Genomic DNA, 20,041 nt, shown 5'->3' on the forward strand with positions numbered 1-20,041 from the left:
ATGCTTGTCCTGGACACCTACATTTACAATGGTAGCTTATAGAGGGGCAGACAGAAGACTGGGTAAAGGTCTTGGAAATTATATTTAAGGCTAACAAATGCAGAGTTGGAAGCAGGTTACAGAAAGACGCAAGATGGGAAACCTTGAACTTAAGCTACCGTACATATGAAAGTGTTATTTTCATGCGGTCTATTAAATGTGAGGATGCAACAAAGCAGTCATTTTTAGGGACATTATGCAAACATTGTACACACACACACACACACACACACAAGAAAAACTTCAAATAGAATGGCATATAATTTACATAATGTTACAACATTTTACAAGCTCTGGAAACAGTCCAGAGAACATCCCCAGACAAAAAATGACCTATATTGACAGGTTAAAACACTGGATTTTTCAGGTCTCTTAAACAAGAGAATTCATACTTTAAATCAGTAAGTATAAGATTCTCAATAGCCTTCACAAAATTTCCACATATTGGACTTCAGAATCAACATCCAGAGGCCAGAAGACACTTGTTGAAAGCGCCATAAAATTAATGCTAGAAATTGTGCTCACTAGGGCTCCCCAACAGGACAGGAACTGTAGAGGTAAAATTAACATTTTAGTTATTGAAATTTAATTTGGAGAGTAATGCCAGTGTACAGTGAACATTCAGTAAGCGGCAGGAATGAACAAATGTTATTAAACCAAATGAGTAACAATGCTGATTACCATTACATTTTTTTTTACAGTGCATGGACAGTTTCAAAACTGTCCTATTTGAGTTTAAAATTGATTTTAGACTAGAAGTTGGACAACATGAAGAGCACGTTCCTGTTGGCAACTGGTCTTAGTGCTGAGGAGGTAGACAATTCTAACATACATTAAGGCACCCTTGCAGGCATCCAACAAGCCACAAGTCAAGAGGTCCATTTCCTTCACCCTGGTATGCATCTTAATGTTTATTACTATCAAATATCCTTAACCGATATCTAAATCGGAAACCAACCGGTTATCAGCTTATAATACACAATCATGGAAAGCTACTCAAGTGCTATAATGTGTTGACATTTTCCTAGATCTCTTCAAAGTTGTGGCATTGATTCCATATTTGCAAAGCATGAAAGAAACATGATAACTTATAACAAGCATTGTGTGGTTTACTTGTTAGCGAGTTGGTCTAAAAATCCATGCACTTTGAGAATGTTAAAAGGTAAAGTTACAACAAGCATGTATACAACAAAATATTCCACTTTCAAAAAGTAAAAAACAAAGCGATACAATAAAAAAAGTTTTAAAAAATAGTTTTGTAGCATGGTTTGCAGTCTGAGCTTTGAACTGCTTAAAAAAGGTTTCTAAAATGCAATTAAAAGCTATAAAACACTTCAAAACCCTAGCAAATAACCTCCACTGGAGGGTCACCAAAAGGTCTTGACTTACTAAAAAAAAACACTTTCACAAATCAATAAAAAAAATCTGGCAAGACTGATAAGCAAAATCACGGGTTAAAGACCATCTTGAGCATACTGGAAGACCAGTTCCTTCACATCCTCCATGAGCAACTGCTCACCATATAGCAAGTAGATCCAGATGGCTCGACTGAGCCGGGCAAATGGGTGGTCACCATGAAGACTGCCTGAGGAAAGAGTTATAAAAGTGTATTAAGCCAGAATGAAGACTGTCTCGCATCAAGAGCTCAACCAGGCACAAAGCTATCAGTTAACAGTTCACGTTTGAGGCTGATCGAGTACTGTTCTTTGAGGAGACAATATTGAGCTCCAGTCATGTGAGAACCAGCTCCATATTGACTGGCACTGGAATTAAAACTTTACCAATTGTTAAATCTACTCATTCTGAAAGTCATAAAATACATGGCTTTAATGAATGCAAGAATATTTAAATAACCATGTACCATCTGGTATCCTGGTTCTAGATTCGATATTCCACTTCATCCATAGACTGAAAGGAGCACAGAAAAACAATTCTGTGAGGGACACTATATCCATGACACTAACAAGGGCCCAAACAATCACACCTATGCAGGGGCTATAGCATGAGAAATTCCAGAAACCCTAAACCACACATCAGCCCAAGGCAATCCTTGTGGACATGAACTGGATGCTCAGAGGCTGTTTGGGAGCCATGTTAAATGCAGACATGCAATCCCCATCCTGTGCTGGACAACACCTCAGGGGTCACATTGTTCAGGCAAATCAGTATGGAGCTGGAAGTGTTACTCTTGCAACCATCATAACGGAACTGCTGGTGCAGACTGAACCCAACAATACATTCAGCAGGCTGAAATAACTTTGCTGCTGGGACTGTTGCATTGCATTCAAAGTGGTCCAGCAGAACATCTAAAGGAAAAACTGAAAGAACACAACTGCATAAGAGTGCAGGAACTTACCTTAGCAGTCTGTCCTCTGCCTGGCTTCCATTAAAGCTCAGAGGTAAAAGATCTTAATTTTGACATTTTTCTTTTGACAGTCCCCCACTTTGACTATTTTTGTTCACGTTTTGCGATTACTTGATAGTTTAAACTAAGTCCATTAGACCCAAGTGTTTCATTTCTTTTACATCTCAGTATAAATGTTTGAGGCAAGGGTTAGTTATATATATATATTCAAGGGTGCAAACAAGAAAAACCACTTATCTTTTTTTCCTTCCAGTGATGCGACATGGATGCAGCTCTTTGGCAAGTCATTAAATTGAACTTGCACGCTCCAGTGGCCTCCTGAATAATGCCTTTGAGTTTTGATGTGGCATTTATTAAAATCAGATCCAGACTGAGGCAAGGCTAGACTCCAAGTATGGCATCAGTAAAGAAAAACTCTAAATGTATCTGAAAATTGTGAAAATTAACAAAAGATGACTCACTACTTTTTTTTAACACAACCGCAGTTGTATTACAACTTGCTTCTTGTCAGGTCATTAACTTTTCCTTTACTTTCTAACTGAAAATTTGTACTAGATTTTAGCTTAAATTAAACTCCATAGTTGGCAAATAGTCTTGAAAAACAGGCATGCTGTGGACTCATGTCTGGAAAGCAAGAGCAAAAAACGGCTTCACAACAAGTAGCTAACTCCGTAAGCAGCCATGTTAAACGGAGAAACCGTATTTGAGCATTCTTAACCCATTAGATGCTTGTAGAGCCAGTCAGGATTCCAAACCAACAGCAGAACCCTTCCATGATTAAAGGGATATGCACAAATGTAGTTCATAGTCCCAAATCTAGGAAAACAGCACCACCAGTTTTGTAACTGAACTGAAATTTGCAATCCACTATTGTTTTGCAAAAGCACTTGGAAATTCAGATCCAATATGGTCATTTGGACCGTTGATTAATATTCAACTCCGCAGCCTTACCATTACGCCTCAAAGCCATATAAATGGAGTATAAATTGAACAGTTGAAGTTAAGTGGAAGACCAAATGTCCAAAAGGTTTCCATTTGTAACCTTCATGCTCATATTTTAAAATGTTGCAAATCATAAGATGCCGCAGTTTCCAAAAAAGGCATTAGGAAAGAAGCCAGTGGGATTGTTCCACATGTACTGTAATCATAACTCATTCATATTCAATAGGTTTTGTTAACACAATGATAAATCAATTTCCAGAACATGTGTGAATGGAGATAAAATAAAAACCAGTGCTACCAATTAGCCTGATCTTACAAGATCAAGTCAAAACGTGAGCTTAATATTGGGAAGGAAGACTAAGGCAGCAGTTCCTAAACTTCCAGTCCTTTTTTAAAATTTGCAGATCATGTTACTTTACTCCATTATATGTAAATCCCATATAAAAAGAAACCTGCACACCTTATGTGCACCTTATAAGGTCACTCTAAAAAGCTGACAATTACATATTCTTTACTCCCAGCCTGTGTGACAAGCAGCCCATTCTCCTGAATTGAGCATTTGTCCCAGAGAGGTCATTCAGTCATTTCCCTGAGAACTGTCAGCTGTGTGTAAAGGCATCATGTGGCCATGTTTATCTTTTGAGACCAGATATCCTGAGACTGCTTTAGTAACATAAGTAAAAAGATACAATACAAACTTTTAGTCAATTCCTTCAAGGCACTCCCAAAAAGCATTTCAGATTTGCCTCTTAAACAGGTCTGCCACTGTTATATGACTATTTACTCCCTTGATTAGATGTTTTGTAGAGATAATCCAATGTCCTCCTGGCTGTTGAAAACAATCACTTGCAACTGAATCGGTTCCATTGGTCACTATACTCCAAAAATTCATTAACATTTTGACAGGCTCAAGTTGTTTCAGCAAATAGAAAGTTAAGGACCGCAATGTTCATAAATAAGAACAAAAGTTAGAAGTGCATGTAAAGATGCAGTCATTAGAAAATGGAGTAAACACTTTCTGAAAAGAAAGGATTTGAGCCTTGATTTAAATGCACTCAGCAAAGGGAACTCTCCGATATCATTGGGGACAGTTTCAGAGCTTTGGGGCATAGGCATAAGTTGCCTTGGCACTTCAGTACCTATCTACTGTATTTAAAGCCTTAAAAGGTGAGCAGAAGGATTTTTAAGTGGACTTGAAAGCAATCCCCATCCTGTGCTGTGTTGCAGTATCCTAGAGTTTATTACATGTGATGGCCAGCTGTTCTAAAACATGACTGGTCTGGTGATATTCTTCCATTTTGTAAATGTTTACAAAAGTGTCAAAAGTCAGGACCAAATATCACCCCTAAAATTTTTCCATTTTGATTAAAGTACAGTGCTGATCACATATGGAATTACTAAATGGATTTGAAGATGGGAGGTGCCGAGTAGCCTTACCTCGGTCTTGTTGCAGTATAAGAAGGAAATTGAGTCATCTCAATTTATACCAGATATGCAGAAACGGCAACTTCAATACTGAATAGCAAGCCCAAAATTCAATACTGGGTATCAAGACTTAACCAAAACATTAGAATGAAAACCTCCTAGAGAAAGTGTCAGCAATCAATAAGTTAAGATTCATCCACTTAGGAGCATTGTCAGCAACTACAGTCTCAAGACGGGAGAGTAAATCTCAATGTTTTATAGTGTGAAAAGAAGCACTTCACTCTAGGAGTATTTGGATAGATAAAGACCTAGAGCTCGCTAGAGCCTTGAAGACTCTTCCTGTTATAACCAGCAGCCATATCACCCTGCAACTCACAACTGGCAACCCACTGAAGCTAAGCAGGTGTGAGCCTGGTCAGTACCTGGATGGGAGACCTCCTGGGAAAAAACTAAGGTTGCTGCTGGAAGAGGTGTTGGTGGGGCCAGCAGGGGGCGCTCATGTGGGTCCTAATGCCCCAGTATAGTGACGGGGACAATATACTGTAAACAGGCGCCGTCCTTTGGATGAGACGTAAAACTGAGGTCCTGACTCTCTGTGGTCATTAAAAATCCCAGGGTGTTTCTCGAAAAGAGTAGGGGTGTAACCCCGGCGTCCTGGCCAAATTTCCCCATTGGCCTTTACCAATCATGGCCTCCTAATAATCCCTATCCATGAATTGGCTACATTACTCTGCTCTCCTCCCCACTGATAGCTGATGTGTGGTGAGCGTTCTGGCGCACTATGGCTGCTGTCGCATCATCCAGGTGGTGGAGGGGAGTACCCATTACCTGTAAAAGCGCTTTGAGTGGAGTGTCCAGAAAAGTGCTATACAAGTGTAAGCAATTATTAATTATTATTATAAAGGATGAATAGCCCTGTCATCAGAGCAGTCCAGATGAAATACTCTGGAACTCAACCACAAAATCCACCTGGGTTTTGTAGACCCATAAGATGAGGATTTGCACACTTGGGTAGTTTCTGTACCCCCATGATCCACAGTTTACCATATCTGCACATGAACCATCCAGAGTTTGAGAAGGGTTTTACTGTGAACTTTAAAATTCACTATAATACAATGGAGCGTTGTGGGACCATGCTGCTGGCTTCTTCCTTCAAGAAATATCGGATGAGATCCTCAGAAAAGCTTAATTAAGTGCCACATTGAGATTTAAAATGTGTTTTAACTGTTAATTACATGAGAGCCTACACAGTACATTGGAAAGCTGGATTTACCTTTGGAGATTTTGGTCTCAAACTGCAGAAGTCGGTAGAGCTTTTCTGGCAGCTTTTGTCTTGCCCAGGCATTTTCATCCTGAAGAATCCAGTCATTGACTACCCTCTTCCGGTGCAGGAATGCTTTGAGGTATATCAGGAGGTGATCACACCCAGTCAACATGTATAACCTACCAAAAGAGGCAGCAAACTGCTTTAGTCACCAGAGGTCACTAATTACCATAGTTCTGGGATTATGGATCTAGTAAAGCATTTCTCCACCCATAAATTACTCCACACAGGTCCTCCTTCTCCATCATCCCTCTATTGTTTATTTAAGCACACATTTTATACATAAATACAACAAACCAAATATGGATTTTTACCACACCAGTTTTTACTTCAAAGCTGACAATTACATTTAAAAGGAGAAAGACAATACTAGTGCTACTTAGAAGAGAAAAGAACCAAGCAAAGCCAACAGCGAATTGATATTGGCAACCCCACCTTGTTCTTATGTTGGGTTTTTAACATAAGTCAATGACTTTCAGAATTGAAGCACAAGAACAGAAAGCTTTCTACTTTATTGCTTTTGTATGTTAATTTATTCTATGGCCATAAAAAAAAATATATTTTAGATATGTATTAGATTACCTAGGGTTTAAAGTTGATAAACTACCTCCACAACTCCATCAACCCCCAGCCTGAAGCAGCTGCATTAACTGCACGCAAATGGCCACCGAGAAAAGTCTAACGATAATTGGGCAACTTTTCTGCTAAACCAGTTTGGTGGCAGTTTACATGGGGGCGGGAAAGAGATCTAGTCAAGGTCATTTACTTCAATTAAGGATTAATATATTTGGGCATTCTATACAATTAAAGCTTTTCTCAGCTGGTCTCAACAATTAGAAACAATGTTTTGCTCTTTCAGAATCAAATGGGCACAGGTGAAAGACTTCACTAGTCTGCTTTTCTAAGACAACCGTGAATCCCAGCCCCAGCAGACCCTTCTACCTGCAGAAGAATTGATAAAAATTCTGCATTTAATGCACATTAAGAGTTGAAAGCCAACTTAGTTCAACATTGGTAATTTATATCAACCCTGTCTAAAACATTGAATTTCTAAACTTCCCTCCTTCAGGTGTGCAAGATGAAATGTTGGCAGAAGGACCTCTGCAGAAGAGAAAAGCTCATTGTGGGAGTATAAAAAATATGAAATGTCTCATTCATAAGTTGAACAGTCAACTACAAAATCAAGAGCTATACAGACAATAGCAAAAACTAAAGTCATGGAAAGATTGCATAAAAGCCTATGTACTGAAGTTGTTGTAACTTATTTTAGAGGTTAACTGACCAATATCTTGCCTTTATCTGAACACTCAGTTGGAAAGAGTTCAGCAGAGACACGGTATTAGATACTCTCTCCGAGAATGTGTAAAAAAAAACTGGGTTTTTGAATCTGGTAAGCAGCTTTGTTGCCAACAGTCCAGCTTGAAGTTTAATCCAAGTAGAAACCCAAAAGAGCTAGAATTTCGTTCAGCCCAATGAAGCTCAGCAGGTGTGCCACTGGCCAGTTCCTGCACAGGAGACCTCCCGGGAAAGGTTGATAAATGATTAAACATGTTAATCCCAATTACAAATCCCCCCAATCAACCGTGTACCAATTTCCAAGTTTTAAAACTTCCCTCATTCAGTTACCTGTGGCCAACTGGATCTCAGCAGAAATCAAGTGCTTTTTGTGGGACTGTCAGATACATTCACAGGTCATTCCCACCTGTGTCTGTTCAGAACTGGCATCTCGGCACAATAAGTTCAACAGGGTAGTGTTGGAACTAAGGACTGAGCTTATCAACAAGTCTAACCAAGAAGTTATATCAATTAGTCATGAATTGGCACTAGTGAGTAACTGCTCAGTTGGAATAAACAGCCAGCAGATGCAGGGAAATTGTGTTCCAGAGGCTGCTGGAGCTTCCCTGCTCTCACCCTTCCATGGAGGAATGCCCTACCAGGGGTCAGGCACAACAGAAGCACATTCTGGGACCTGCTCCAGTCTCACCCGTTCTGGCTGTGCCTGTGATCTGAGCTTTACTGCACTGGAACCATCCTTTTCAACTCGAGGGTCCTGTCCAGTCAGTTCAAATGCTTGCACTCGATAGATATTCCCTTCCTTAAGGGAAGGTTGCTGCTGGAAGAGGAGTACTCATCCCTTACCCAGACAATTCTCATCAAAACCTTAAGTGCTGAAGCCAGAATTCATTTAAGACATCCCCCAGAGCTCTACAGGTCAAAAGACCCTTAAACTTTCCATTCGTCTCATTCTTGACCGTCACATTACACTTTGCAAGGTAAGATCACTTTATCGGCCATATACAATTTCTTGCATTAGGAATTTGTCTTTCACATACCCCAAATTGCTCTCCATGAGACACACAGGCAGGGAGAGAAGCTTGGGATCAGAGTGCTGGGTCAGCCATTTATACAACACCCCTGGAGCAGATGGGGTGAAGGGCCTTGCTCAGGGGCCCAATGGAGTAGATTCCTCTGCCAGCTGCAGGATACAGAACCACTGCACCACCTATTCAACAGCCTGCTGCTGCACCGTTTCATGCTACCAGCTTTGCTTCATTCCCCCCCCACATCACACCCTCTGCCATTCTTTCAAGGTGAATATCAGTCCAAGCTTCACATTTTAAAACTGGTCCTTTTCTAAAGTCAATAGACATACTTCCCAAGACAATAGGGTCCCTGAAACTTAGCTAAAAACTAGAGATGCCATTACTGCAGATGGACCCCAGTTTTGGGCAGACTACGCCATTTTAAAATTTAAAGAACAGGTTCTCTTATTTTGTTAAGGTTATAATGATTACAGTCTTGCCACTAGGCATGTCACAAGGATTGGCATGTCGATTACTGTGAAAGTTTGATTTGTTTGAAAATGGGCTTAAATTACTTGTAGACTTACTTGTAGTAATATGTGGAGTCAATCATTCTCCAATTGACATAATTCATGGCTGTCTCTTCCAGCTTGCATACTCTTGCCATCTGAACTTTGGCAACCTGACAGAACTGGTAATGATTGACCCCAGAGACTGCCATTTCCTTATTCAGCACCATGTACACCCCATCCAGAGTATCTGTGTAGACCTGGCATGGAAGATATTAAAGCAGAGACAGACTTCAGTTCATTTTTCCTAGTGTCCAGACTTGTGTAACTTTCAAGCTTTATGTTCAACAAACTGCTAAGGACTATGAAAAAAAGTACACTAATTTTAGGAGTTAACAGTTCTAAAACATCACATCTGGACACTGAATTAAACTTCATGCTACAATTGTAGAATACTGAATTTGTCCATTAGTTGAGCTTAATTTGACATATGCACAAGTGCAGTGAAATGCTTATTGGAACATTCCTGCAAATTCAAAGACATTAAGGAAACACCAAAATGTTAAATGCCATACAGCTTAAACAAGTTGCACAAACGGTATGCAAGTCATTGGTAGGGGTAAAATTCAATAAGCGCACAGCTTGCTGGAAAAAACCTCCAAATCTGGTAGTACATACAGTACCTTTATCTTCCTATAACCCTTACCAAAGGGAATTGGAGAGAAAAGTGAGAAACCAGGATGATTATCCAATACTCCCAGTTTTCCTGAGACTGCGAGCTGTACACCAATAAAGGACAGGGCTGACCCAATTATGCCCTGTAATGCATTTCAGTCAGACAAGCTACTGCCAAAGCAAACCAAACACACTTAGTATAGTGCACCTGTAAAATGTACTGTAGTAAGAATAGCTGAAGATGAACCAAACTTTCTTCAACTGTCTGAGAAAGTAAAGGCACTGTTGCACCTTCTTTCTAGCTCCAGTTACATGCTGAGACCACATTAAATCGCTAGTGATGAAGGTACCCAAGAGCCTGAAGCTTCTATCCATCTCTACAGCCACCCCATTGATGTGAACAGGGGGGGTGCTCCCCACCTGGCTTGAGAAATGTCAAGGCACCACTCCACCCGACCTCATCCCTGTTGGCTCAATTGCCAGTAACTACTGTATGAGATGGGCTATACTGATGACGCTACTATACTTTTAGATGGAGCTCTGTCCAGCCATGCAATCATGGGTAAACAAGGAAATGGCAGGGGGCTAAGCACACAGCCTTGAGGAGCACCTATATCAATGGTCATTGTGGAAGCAAGCTTCACATTGACCCTCACAGTCTGTGGTCTGCCAGTTAGGAAATCCAATTGCATAGAGAAGTACCGATACCCAGGTCATTAAGCTTCCTGACTCATTTGGATGGCGCTATAGTGTTAAATGCGGAGATGTAATCGTTGAATAGCATTCTGATACAGTATATGCGCCTTTATTATCCAAAGGCGTCAGGGCAGTGTGAAGGGGCATCTTCAGTGGACTGGTTATACCACTATGCAAATGCAGGGGATCTATGTGCTCAGTTACCACTGTGTTACTGTGCTTCACGACCAGCCTTTCAAAGCACTTCAGTAGATGCGAGTGCTACTGATCTGTAATTAAAACAGGTCGCAATGTTTTTCTTTGGGACTGCTATGATGGTAGTTTTTTTAAAACTCACTTTTACAATCTTCCGTTCTCATGTAAGATTAAAAATCCATAAAAACTATGGCCAATTAGCCTGCACAGGACTTGAGGATCTGTTTATGAACTCCATCTGGGCTGGTCACCTTAAATACATTCACCCGTCTAAAAGTTGCCCTGATTTCAGCCTCTGTGACGGTCACCGCCATAACATCAGCAGTTGGGAACACTGGCAGTTCTGCGATTCCCCTCTCGAACCGAGCGCAATAGACGTTCAGCTCATCCGGGAGAGAAACCAGTATCAGTGGATGCAACACTGACTTTAAAAGCATGTGCCGTTATAAACTCAATACCCCGTAACATGTACCTCTTCCGATGTGTGCCAGCTTGTATTTCTAGTTCATGATTCTGCCCTTTAGTGGGCCTGACAATTCTCCTCAGGTCATATCTTGCTTTCTTATACAGGTCCAGATTGAAAAGCCTTCTATTGTGCCCACAGTTTACCATGAAAATTAAACCACGGATTCTGGTTACAGTATTAGATATGCAGTTGTGAAAGGTATTCTTGTGTGCATACTTCCCTAGCAGTCAGTAGCATTGAGACTATTTACAATATATTACTCACACTGAAACTCCAATACCACTCAGGAAGACATTACATACTGTAGGAAAAATTATTGCCGGTTGCACCTGCTCAAGCAGAAGATTGAGTCATTAATAGATCCAGTGCTCAACCTTTGACTGGAACCAATGAACAGGTACCAACATGTATGTATAAAAGTCAAAAGAGGTTATGCTATATTGTGGCATTGGATAAGAATTTTGGGGGAAACAAAAACTATAGTTTCTGCTTGCAAATACTTGGTGAAAGACATGAATGCACAAAGTACCTTTTTGCTTTTCAGTCTTCCCCAGTTCTGATTCAAAATCCAGGTCACTAAGGATTTGCACATCGTAAAATAGCATCCCACAGTCTGAATACCTAGAAGGGAAAAAATAAAAGCTTGAAGTTTGAACACGATCTTCTGAACATAATAAAGATTCAATCAATATACAACACATTGGAAAAAAGTGTTTTAGTCATTACATTTCAAGCTTGAAATAGAGGTTACTGCATGGCCTCGGCTCCCCCAACAGGGAAACCCTGCACCCCCGCCCCCAAAGACCCCACAACATGTTGGAAAAGGAGGAAATCTCAGCACTGTTGAAAGGAATTCCCTGTGCACAACAGCAAAGAGCCAAAAGACATTTGCTTTATATCCTAAATGATGGCAAATAACTGCATCAGGCATCACATTCTACTATTCACTGGATAGGTTTTTAAAATTATGCCATGCAGTAACCAGATTTACACAGTGGAACAAACCGGTAACTACGCTTAAAAAGTAGTCCTAAAAAGAATGACAATGCCTTAGACCAATTTGCAGAAATTAGTAATCAAAGAAAATTGCTGGCACTATATTTGCAAAGGTTCATGACCACTAGTTTGTTAGTTCAGTCGCTAGTCTTCCTGTTGTACGGAAGACAAACTAGTGACCAGACCAGCAGTTCAGTCCTGGAGTAGCCTCGTCTGCTGGTTTATGCAGCAACTGAAACCGATCACTAGCAACTTTAAAAAAAATAAAAATGAAATTGTATTAATACTACACCTATACAGAGCAACTGAAAGTTAGAGTTTCAGGACTATCCTCATTCTGGTGTAAAACAAATTCAACACACACTAGTCAAAACATTGCATCACTGTAGTTGTCCAACAGCATTAGTTTGTCACCCATTATGACCACCTGTTAAGAACCATTTTAGTAAGAAATAAAAACCTAATTAGCAAGGTTTTAGATGCTGTAGTTCTTGGAAATAATGCACTGTACAGTATGGTATGATCTGAACCAAGAACAAAAAAAAAAAAATCAGCAAGCACGTTACAGGTACCAATTAGCACTGGCAATTAAGGGCCCAGATGGACAAGAACGAGCAGACGCAGGGATACTCCAGGACAAGAACTTGGAACCGCTGGCATAATCCAATAAAACCCAGGAGTATTTATGCACATGGCACAGGATTGTATACTTATAAAAAGCACAGACCTGAAGAAGGCTCCACGGCCGAAACGTTGGTTTTTTTTTTTCCATCTTTTCAGCATGGAATAAACCTTTACTTGTTCCTTAGCAGCCTACGCATGCTGACGCAGCTACTGTACCCACCTGAGCTACTTATAAAAGTACATGGATACTCCTGTGCAATATGTAGCATCCATTACCTTTCAGTCGATGATGGCATGTGGTCTTGGGAAGGCACATCTGATGGTTGTATGCTCAAAGGAGTATGCATTCCTTTCTACCCATGATAAAAGACCGCCAACTTACCAACGTTTTCATCCCCTTTTGCCAACTGTCCTTCAATGTAGTCCCTGGTGACGTGATGCAGGTGAGCAAGATACTCAACGTCACACTGGGCCTTCCCCCAGGAGGCCACCTTGCGCCTCTTGTACCTCTTCCACTGCAGGAATGTGTTGCGTAGATCCCGGTCAACGGGCTTCGGCTGCTTGAACAGCCAGTAAGTCAAGTGCCACAGGAACCTGAACCGACGGTACTCCCTGTACAGCTCCTCGAGTTCGCTGTGGTCTGTGGTGATGCAACAGAAACATGTCAATAGATGTGGAAAATCCTTTCAGAAAAAAAGAGCTCAGAACTACCCCTAGACTTTCTGGATGAACGAATGAATAATAAAATTATGCTTATCCACCTTCTGATAGCATAATTTTAAACCTACAAAGCTTTTATAAATTGTGGGACTTCAAAACATCATCCTAAAGGAGGTCTTAAGTTTTCTGAAAACTAAGGATATAAATTAAAACAAACTTGAAGCAATATATTAAGCTTTTTTCATCAGGGGATCTGAAGCCCCTCTAACACTGAAGAGAAAAATAACAGGTGGCTAGAAAGTTCACTTAATAATATTATTGCTGGACATTATAAATATTCCATAGATGTTGTCCTCAAAAGGAAAAGATTCCTACAAACATGGATTATAACATCTGGGCCAAAAGGCTCAACTTGCATCCCATTGGTTATACCACTGCAGATTTCTTTTGCATACCAGCAGCAATTAATAAAGGTATTTTTAACTCAACTCTATTTATAACTCAGGATTTGAGATTTCAAATGAAATAGAATTTACTTCATTTTGGTTAGAGTTTATGGCCTCACTCAACCAGCTTTGCAATTGCAACAAGTCATTTTTAGTTGAGAAGAAACCTAGAATTACTCCTAAATGAATGCATCCTGAATCATTTAATAGCTTTAAATTAAGCAATAAGAAAGTTAACCTTGAGTTTGAAACCAGGATAGTCTGGAAAGTCCAATTCCCATTTGAATACTAAAATGTTTCGCTTACTGTGGATCCTTTATCTAAAATCAGGGCAATGATGACCAATAGAAGAAATTTAGCTTTACTTACCATTTTTAATCTGTTGTTCAAGAACATGTTGTACAACATTAGCAAAACTGCCATGATGCTTTATAGCACGATCATACAACTCTTTCCATTCAAATTTCAAAATCCCATCCGTTTCGCCTTCTTCAGCATCCTCTGAAAAAGGGAAAAAAAAAAATCAGTAAAGTTGGACAGAAGCATTTTGAATGTGTCAAGCATGGTTGTCAGCTAATCAATTTTAGTAAGGACTTAGTACTTTGGGATGCATTACATGAAAGGAACTGTATAAGTTACAGAGGTCTTTTAAACGACTTCTGTGAATCTGATCAGCTTCACATTAGAATGTCAGATAACGGGTGTAACATTTGACTGGTGCATTTACAATATAGCAAGATTTTAAGGTATCCAGACCTGGCACAGTTGACCTTGTCGCCATTAATACAAGTGGGACTAGGGAAAATAATTCCTTCTGCTCCCCATACTGTACGGGGAACACAGCAGACTTCAGCATGTGACCGATGCTTCAGCCATTTTCAATGTGAATATTTGTTATTTATGCGTTTCACAAACAAGTTTAGAAATATCAATGTTCTTTAGAAATTTAGAAGCTATCGATGTATACATTCTGAATGGTTCCACTGCCTGTACAGCACTGCCACAGGATTCTACTGAATGAAGAGAAAGCTCACCAGATTGAGTACTGAAGAGACCAAGCCTTGAATTTAGGAAGGGACTGTTGTCCTACAGGCATCATGGCCCATGCAGGATCCAAAGACATTAAAATGATAGACTAATGATTCAATATACTAAATCCTTAAACCTGAAGTGTATGTTTAAGCCTTAATGTCCATGGTTAGAATGCTTAGAAATCCTGAGCTGCTAGTGTCATCAACAAGAGGAATTACAGACATTTAACACATTGCTAAAACTTTAGAGATTAATTGAAAAGCTTAGGTTTAGGGGGCCTGTGCAAGCAGAATGGGGTGGCACTTCAGTCCAGCGGCCACAGGTGCAAAAGCAGTATTCAAAATCAAACTGGATAGACAAGCAGAACAGAAGTTGTAAAGGAACAAGTAATAGATTTATTCCATGCTGAAAAAAAAGAAGAAGGAAAATGCAATGTTTCAGCCGTGGAGCCTTCTTTAGGTGTGAGAAAGACACGGCAGTAAGTGAAGATAATGTAGCGGGAGAACAAAGGCTGGGAGAGAGGAGGAAGGATCATGGGACAGACAGAGAGGCCAATCAAGAGGTGTGAAGTCAGAATAGGTGTAGAGAGGTGTAAAATGAAACCTCCAATGAATGGAGAAAATTTAGAAGAAAAGTAGTCTGTCGTAAAGAGAAGGGGGAAGGTGTGATCCTAGCTGCAGGATAATTTTGTTTCTCTGGTCTTTCTGATGTACGAGTTATGAGTAACTGAACAATAAAGAGGTTTAGAACTTGAATGTTAAAGCAGAAAACAGATCTTAGTACCATCAATTCCACCAATCCCCTAATGCCAACATAGATGCATAAATGCAGGTATTGGTAAAGCTCATGTTATATCACTGGTAGATATCAGTTTTCAGCACATAATTTGGGATAGTGATGAGAAATACTGGATGTGTTTGAGATGGTTACCGATTACTTCTTAAACAGTAGAGAGCTGGTACCGTTGCGGACTGTCAATAAGAGCAAGCCACCAGTAAAAAAAGGGAAACAGACATAAGAGATCAACAAGCACACAATCTGGTATATTTTGATGTCTACTATACATTTTCAAATAACGCAGGTTCCAAATACCCTAGAGATGCAGACCATAGAAGAATGAAGTCAGGGTTTACAAGTTGTAGACAGATGAATGAGAAATAAATAAAAAAAAACGATGGTCGTGTTTCATGAAACATTCATCCTTAAAATGTACATTATGTGGGAAAATTTCTTAAGTATCATAAATGAAAAGAAATAAGCAGAAGGAAGAGTATGCATAACAGGGCCAATGATTCAAACATTGAAAGGGTAAATCAAGCTATAGACGGTTGAAAACGATTGCTGACCAATGATAAACACAGAAATCCTTGCCTGTTACAATTAATTTTTTCAGGACTACAATAGTAAAAGCAGTTATTTAAGTATAACTCACATGGATGTTCTACAGCGGAAAAGACACCATCATTCTCTTGATATTTGTGTCCAGTCACACTTTATAAAAGGCTATAGTGTTCAAATTGTGTTAGGAATCCCATGTAATATATGCACATAAATCAAGAACCGATTTAACACCCTGGGGAGTTGTAAGCAGTGGTGTGCTGCTAGGACCCATTTAATGCCCACTGTTATTCCCAATCTACATCAGTTAGATTCCTCCAAGCAGAGGACCCAGAAACGGTACTAAAAAAAAAAATTTAGAAAAAATGATGGATTGGGCAGACATTTGACAAAAACACGCATGACAGAGCCTATGAAAACAAGACAAAAACAAAAAAAAAGCAAACTATTTGGTTATGTAGCACAAACAAATTTGAAACTCTCTCAAGTGCTAGCAAGTCCATAAAATACCATGTTAGATTCAGTTATCATACTGCAAAAAAGGTATAATAGCCTTTAGAAACAGTTCAATGAGCAAGAAGAACAATTCTGGTTGCTAAATTTCTTCAGACCAGGAGTCTTTCATAAGTATTGCTACTTGTGTAAACCCAGGGGAAAGATACAGTAACAGCAGTGAAATAACTGGAAACTAAAGAGAAAGAAATTCAGATACCGAATATTTACACAAACTCTGGATATCTAGAACAAGCCTCCCCAGTTGGGAGGCTTTTCAGTATCACCTGGACAAAATTCGAGACTCTCCTAGCTCTTAGAGAGCAGCCACTTCTCATTTGTAACTTGACATTAAGAGCCATTTGCTTCTACACAAATCTTGTGCTACAGTAAACTGTTTAACCATTTTGTAGCATCCCTAAGGAGAAGAGCACAAATTAGAAAACACAAAATCCAAAACTACATACCTGGGAAAAATAGGTTTGCTGAAATATTCCAAAGGAACATGTAAATGACAATTTCCCAAAAGAAAATAGAAACAAACCACTTGTCTACATACTGTACATGGATTAAAGGGCAAAATCATTTTGTGTGAAGCCTTCCACTGTGTGGCAGTCACAGTGCAGGGTTAGATATTTTAAAGTTTGTCAAAAGAGTATACCTTGGGAGACATTCATTTGAAAGCATAAATTCCCCCATCAAGACTTTTAATACTGTATGTATACATCATGGTTTTAGCAGCTGGGACACTCAAGTACATGTGCTTGTTGTTTATAGCCATTTTGCCCAGAAAGATTCTTACACTTGAGGAAAAACTCAAGACTCACCTTTGTGTCTCCCTTCAAGACAGTCTAATTTTAACCCCCAGATATTTTCCATTTCATAATCTGGAAGTTTTACTGGAGGCAAAGGTACCTTCTCTTCAAGCACCAGCCACTGGACCCAATATTTAGGAGTCTCACTGAACAGCTTCTTCTGGAGACGTGCATTGCAGTGCAGACTGCTATACAACACTCTCCACATGTACAGGAGGCGGAAAGCATCTTTCAAGGATATGGAATTCACAGCAGCAGTAAATGAGACCCCAAATGACACCTGTCAATAAGATTAAGGATTGTTTCAACAACGATTAGACTGTTACACATTTTATAAACTACATAAATAAATGGCTTGCAATACCGTTTCTTAAACCGCCGTGAACAAAATTTGAAAGTCCGTGAAAGCAAAGGGGCAGAACTGTTACGTCCAGGGAAAACGGCCGTGGTAAAGACTCACGTTTCTTCTGCAGCGCAGTACTACACCCCTGGGGAAGCCCGTTTCCGCCAGGGAGTAAAAAAAACCGCGCTATGGTCTCTCGCAATTGCGACTTAAAATCTCACAATTTTGACGTCACTTTTGGCGCCATCAATGGACGTAGCAAGGCCAGGTTGCTCATCTGGCAAAAGAAGCCCACCGTGGATTTATACCTTCTTGTGTCTGCTTTTGGAATGCTACGTTTAGGAATATAAATTGGAAGTTAGTTTGGACAATTGCCGATAGATACGGTCTTACAAATAAAGTTAAAGAAACATGAAGATGACTTGTGTGTATTTTGTAGTATTTTGAGAAAAAAAATCCTGTTACATTTGTTTGTAAATTGCATACAGTATAGTGTATACAAAATTGTTTTGGATAGATCTGCAAAATGTTATTGTTAAACATTTTAACTGTAAATATTACATCACAATCTTTAAATTAAGATTTAGATCCGATTTGGATTAAGGATATGTTCTTATTATTAAATCAGTTAATTTTGGCAAAATATTTCATCCACAAAAGTAAATGGTCTAATTCCGCTCCCTCTGTTAATACTTTTAAAGTGCAATTCCTTTTTTACTTAAATTCTAGTAGACACTTAAAGAATCAAAAGGCAAGACATACAATGGAAATATGTAAAAAGTATAAGTTTCAGCTTTTATAATTGCGAATTCCTCTGGATGTGAAGTGTATTTCTGTATTTTATTTAATATTCCGTCTCCTTTTTTGTATTTCCGGTGTTTAAATAAAAATGGTTTAAAAAAGCCCACCGTCCACTGTTCCATCCGGGTACTATGGAAGCCTCTCTGGCGGAAATGGAATTCCATAAAAACGAGTGTAATTAATTTGATTTGTATCAGGGCACTTGACAAGGCAAGTCTTCAGGCCAATAGATCCTGTACGATTTATGACTCTAGTGTAACGGAACGGCCAACATACAGGTTGTACGATCCAGTTGCAGTGCAGCTAAAGCTCAGCTGGCAAGACCCGGGTTCGAGCCAATGCAGTGAGGCACGAACTAGGGTGAGAGCGGCGAACCCGTTACAATAACCAAAGGACAGACAGTGAAATGTGGGGCATTTCGAAGTTGCAAATGTGAGATATAAAATCGGAATTCTGAGATACAAAGTCGCAATTGCGAGATACACACGTGTGTTTTTACTCCCTGGCGGAAACGGGCTTCCCTATACTACTCTAACAGCAGTGGAGGAAAAAAAGGTATCCCATAGAAGTTCTGCCTTCTTTCTGGTTCTGAACATTTTACAACTTGTTACTAACTAATAAAGCTAATGTGGAGGAAACCACATTGTGTAATGTGTAACCCCCCCAAAACCCAACGAATACAAAATGAGGGCGTAATCTCCTCCAGGGGACTGGATAATTTTATCAACACTTAAGATACCTTCATAAATTGGAAGTCATATTCCGAAGTGACCTCCGGGGTGTGCCAATAAATCAGTAACAAGGCGGGTAGATCTACACATCTCTTATGAACCCAGAGGGAAAAAAGTTATTTTTTTCCCCCGTATGCAGTAAACGACGAAAATTTCAACTTAAAAAAACGCATTAGAAGTTTAACCTCCAAGTTTTCCGACCTGGAAGAGCGGTCTCCAGAGGGAGCTGCAGCTGCACACCCTGAGCAGGGCCCGGCAGGTGCTCCCAGCCCTCAGCAGGGAGAAGGGGTCCAGCCGCTGGAAAATGAGGACGAGAACTTCATCGCTCAAGTCCAGCAGTCCTGGGCGAGATTTCAAACACGCGGTCTCACAGGGGCGAGTGCTGGACGCCGGAGCCGGTTCTCCATCGCCAGCCAAACCAATCATCACGGGCAGCTGCTCCCGAAGCTTCGCCTCCAGATCACTTGCCTTGAATGCCATTTCCCAGCCCTACCTGGGCGGCAGTCCTAAAGTGGACATAATATGCTCTCATGGGAAAAACCATTGGGTTTGCCAACCGGGGAACACCAAACATGAAGAACATCCCCTTCTGCGGCTCTCATGGCATTAAGATTGGCTGGTTTATTTTGTTCACGATATTTTCAGAACATCAAATAGAATCATTTTAAAAAGCATTTATTTTACGTACTGTATTATAACGCTTAGTCTCTTTGACCTTGTAGTGTAAGGGTCACATGAACACGGCGTCTTTTCATTTAATTTGATTCTGCACGCCTTGTTTCACCTAGTCTGAAGCTGTTAAACGTTGATAATTGTTATAATGC

The 20,041-nt window shown here is 39.9% G+C and overlaps 1 protein-coding gene across 1 annotated transcript; it reads right to left on the bottom strand.

Moving 5' to 3' along the window:
• Positions 1-281: 281 nt before the first annotated feature.
• LOC148675627 (uncharacterized) lies at positions 282-19,713 on the bottom strand. The gene is made up of 8 exons (XM_088627032.1): positions 19,419-19,713; positions 17,355-17,622; positions 14,035-14,166; positions 12,942-13,199; positions 11,469-11,560; positions 8,986-9,167; positions 6,045-6,214; positions 282-1,624 (listed from the first exon to the last, which is right to left on the bottom strand). The coding sequence occupies exons 1-8, from the start codon at positions 19,695-19,697 to the stop codon at positions 1,494-1,496; spliced, it is 1,512 nt and encodes a 503-aa protein (XP_088483158.1). The 5' UTR covers positions 19,698-19,713; the 3' UTR covers positions 282-1,493.
• Between the last annotated feature and the right edge of the window lie 328 nt (positions 19,714-20,041).

This window comes from Lepisosteus platostomus, chromosome 3 (genome assembly GCF_059453375.1).
Source record: "Lepisosteus platostomus isolate fLepPlt1 chromosome 3, fLepPlt1.hap1, whole genome shotgun sequence".
NCBI lineage: Eukaryota > Metazoa > Chordata > Actinopteri > Semionotiformes > Lepisosteidae > Lepisosteus > Lepisosteus platostomus.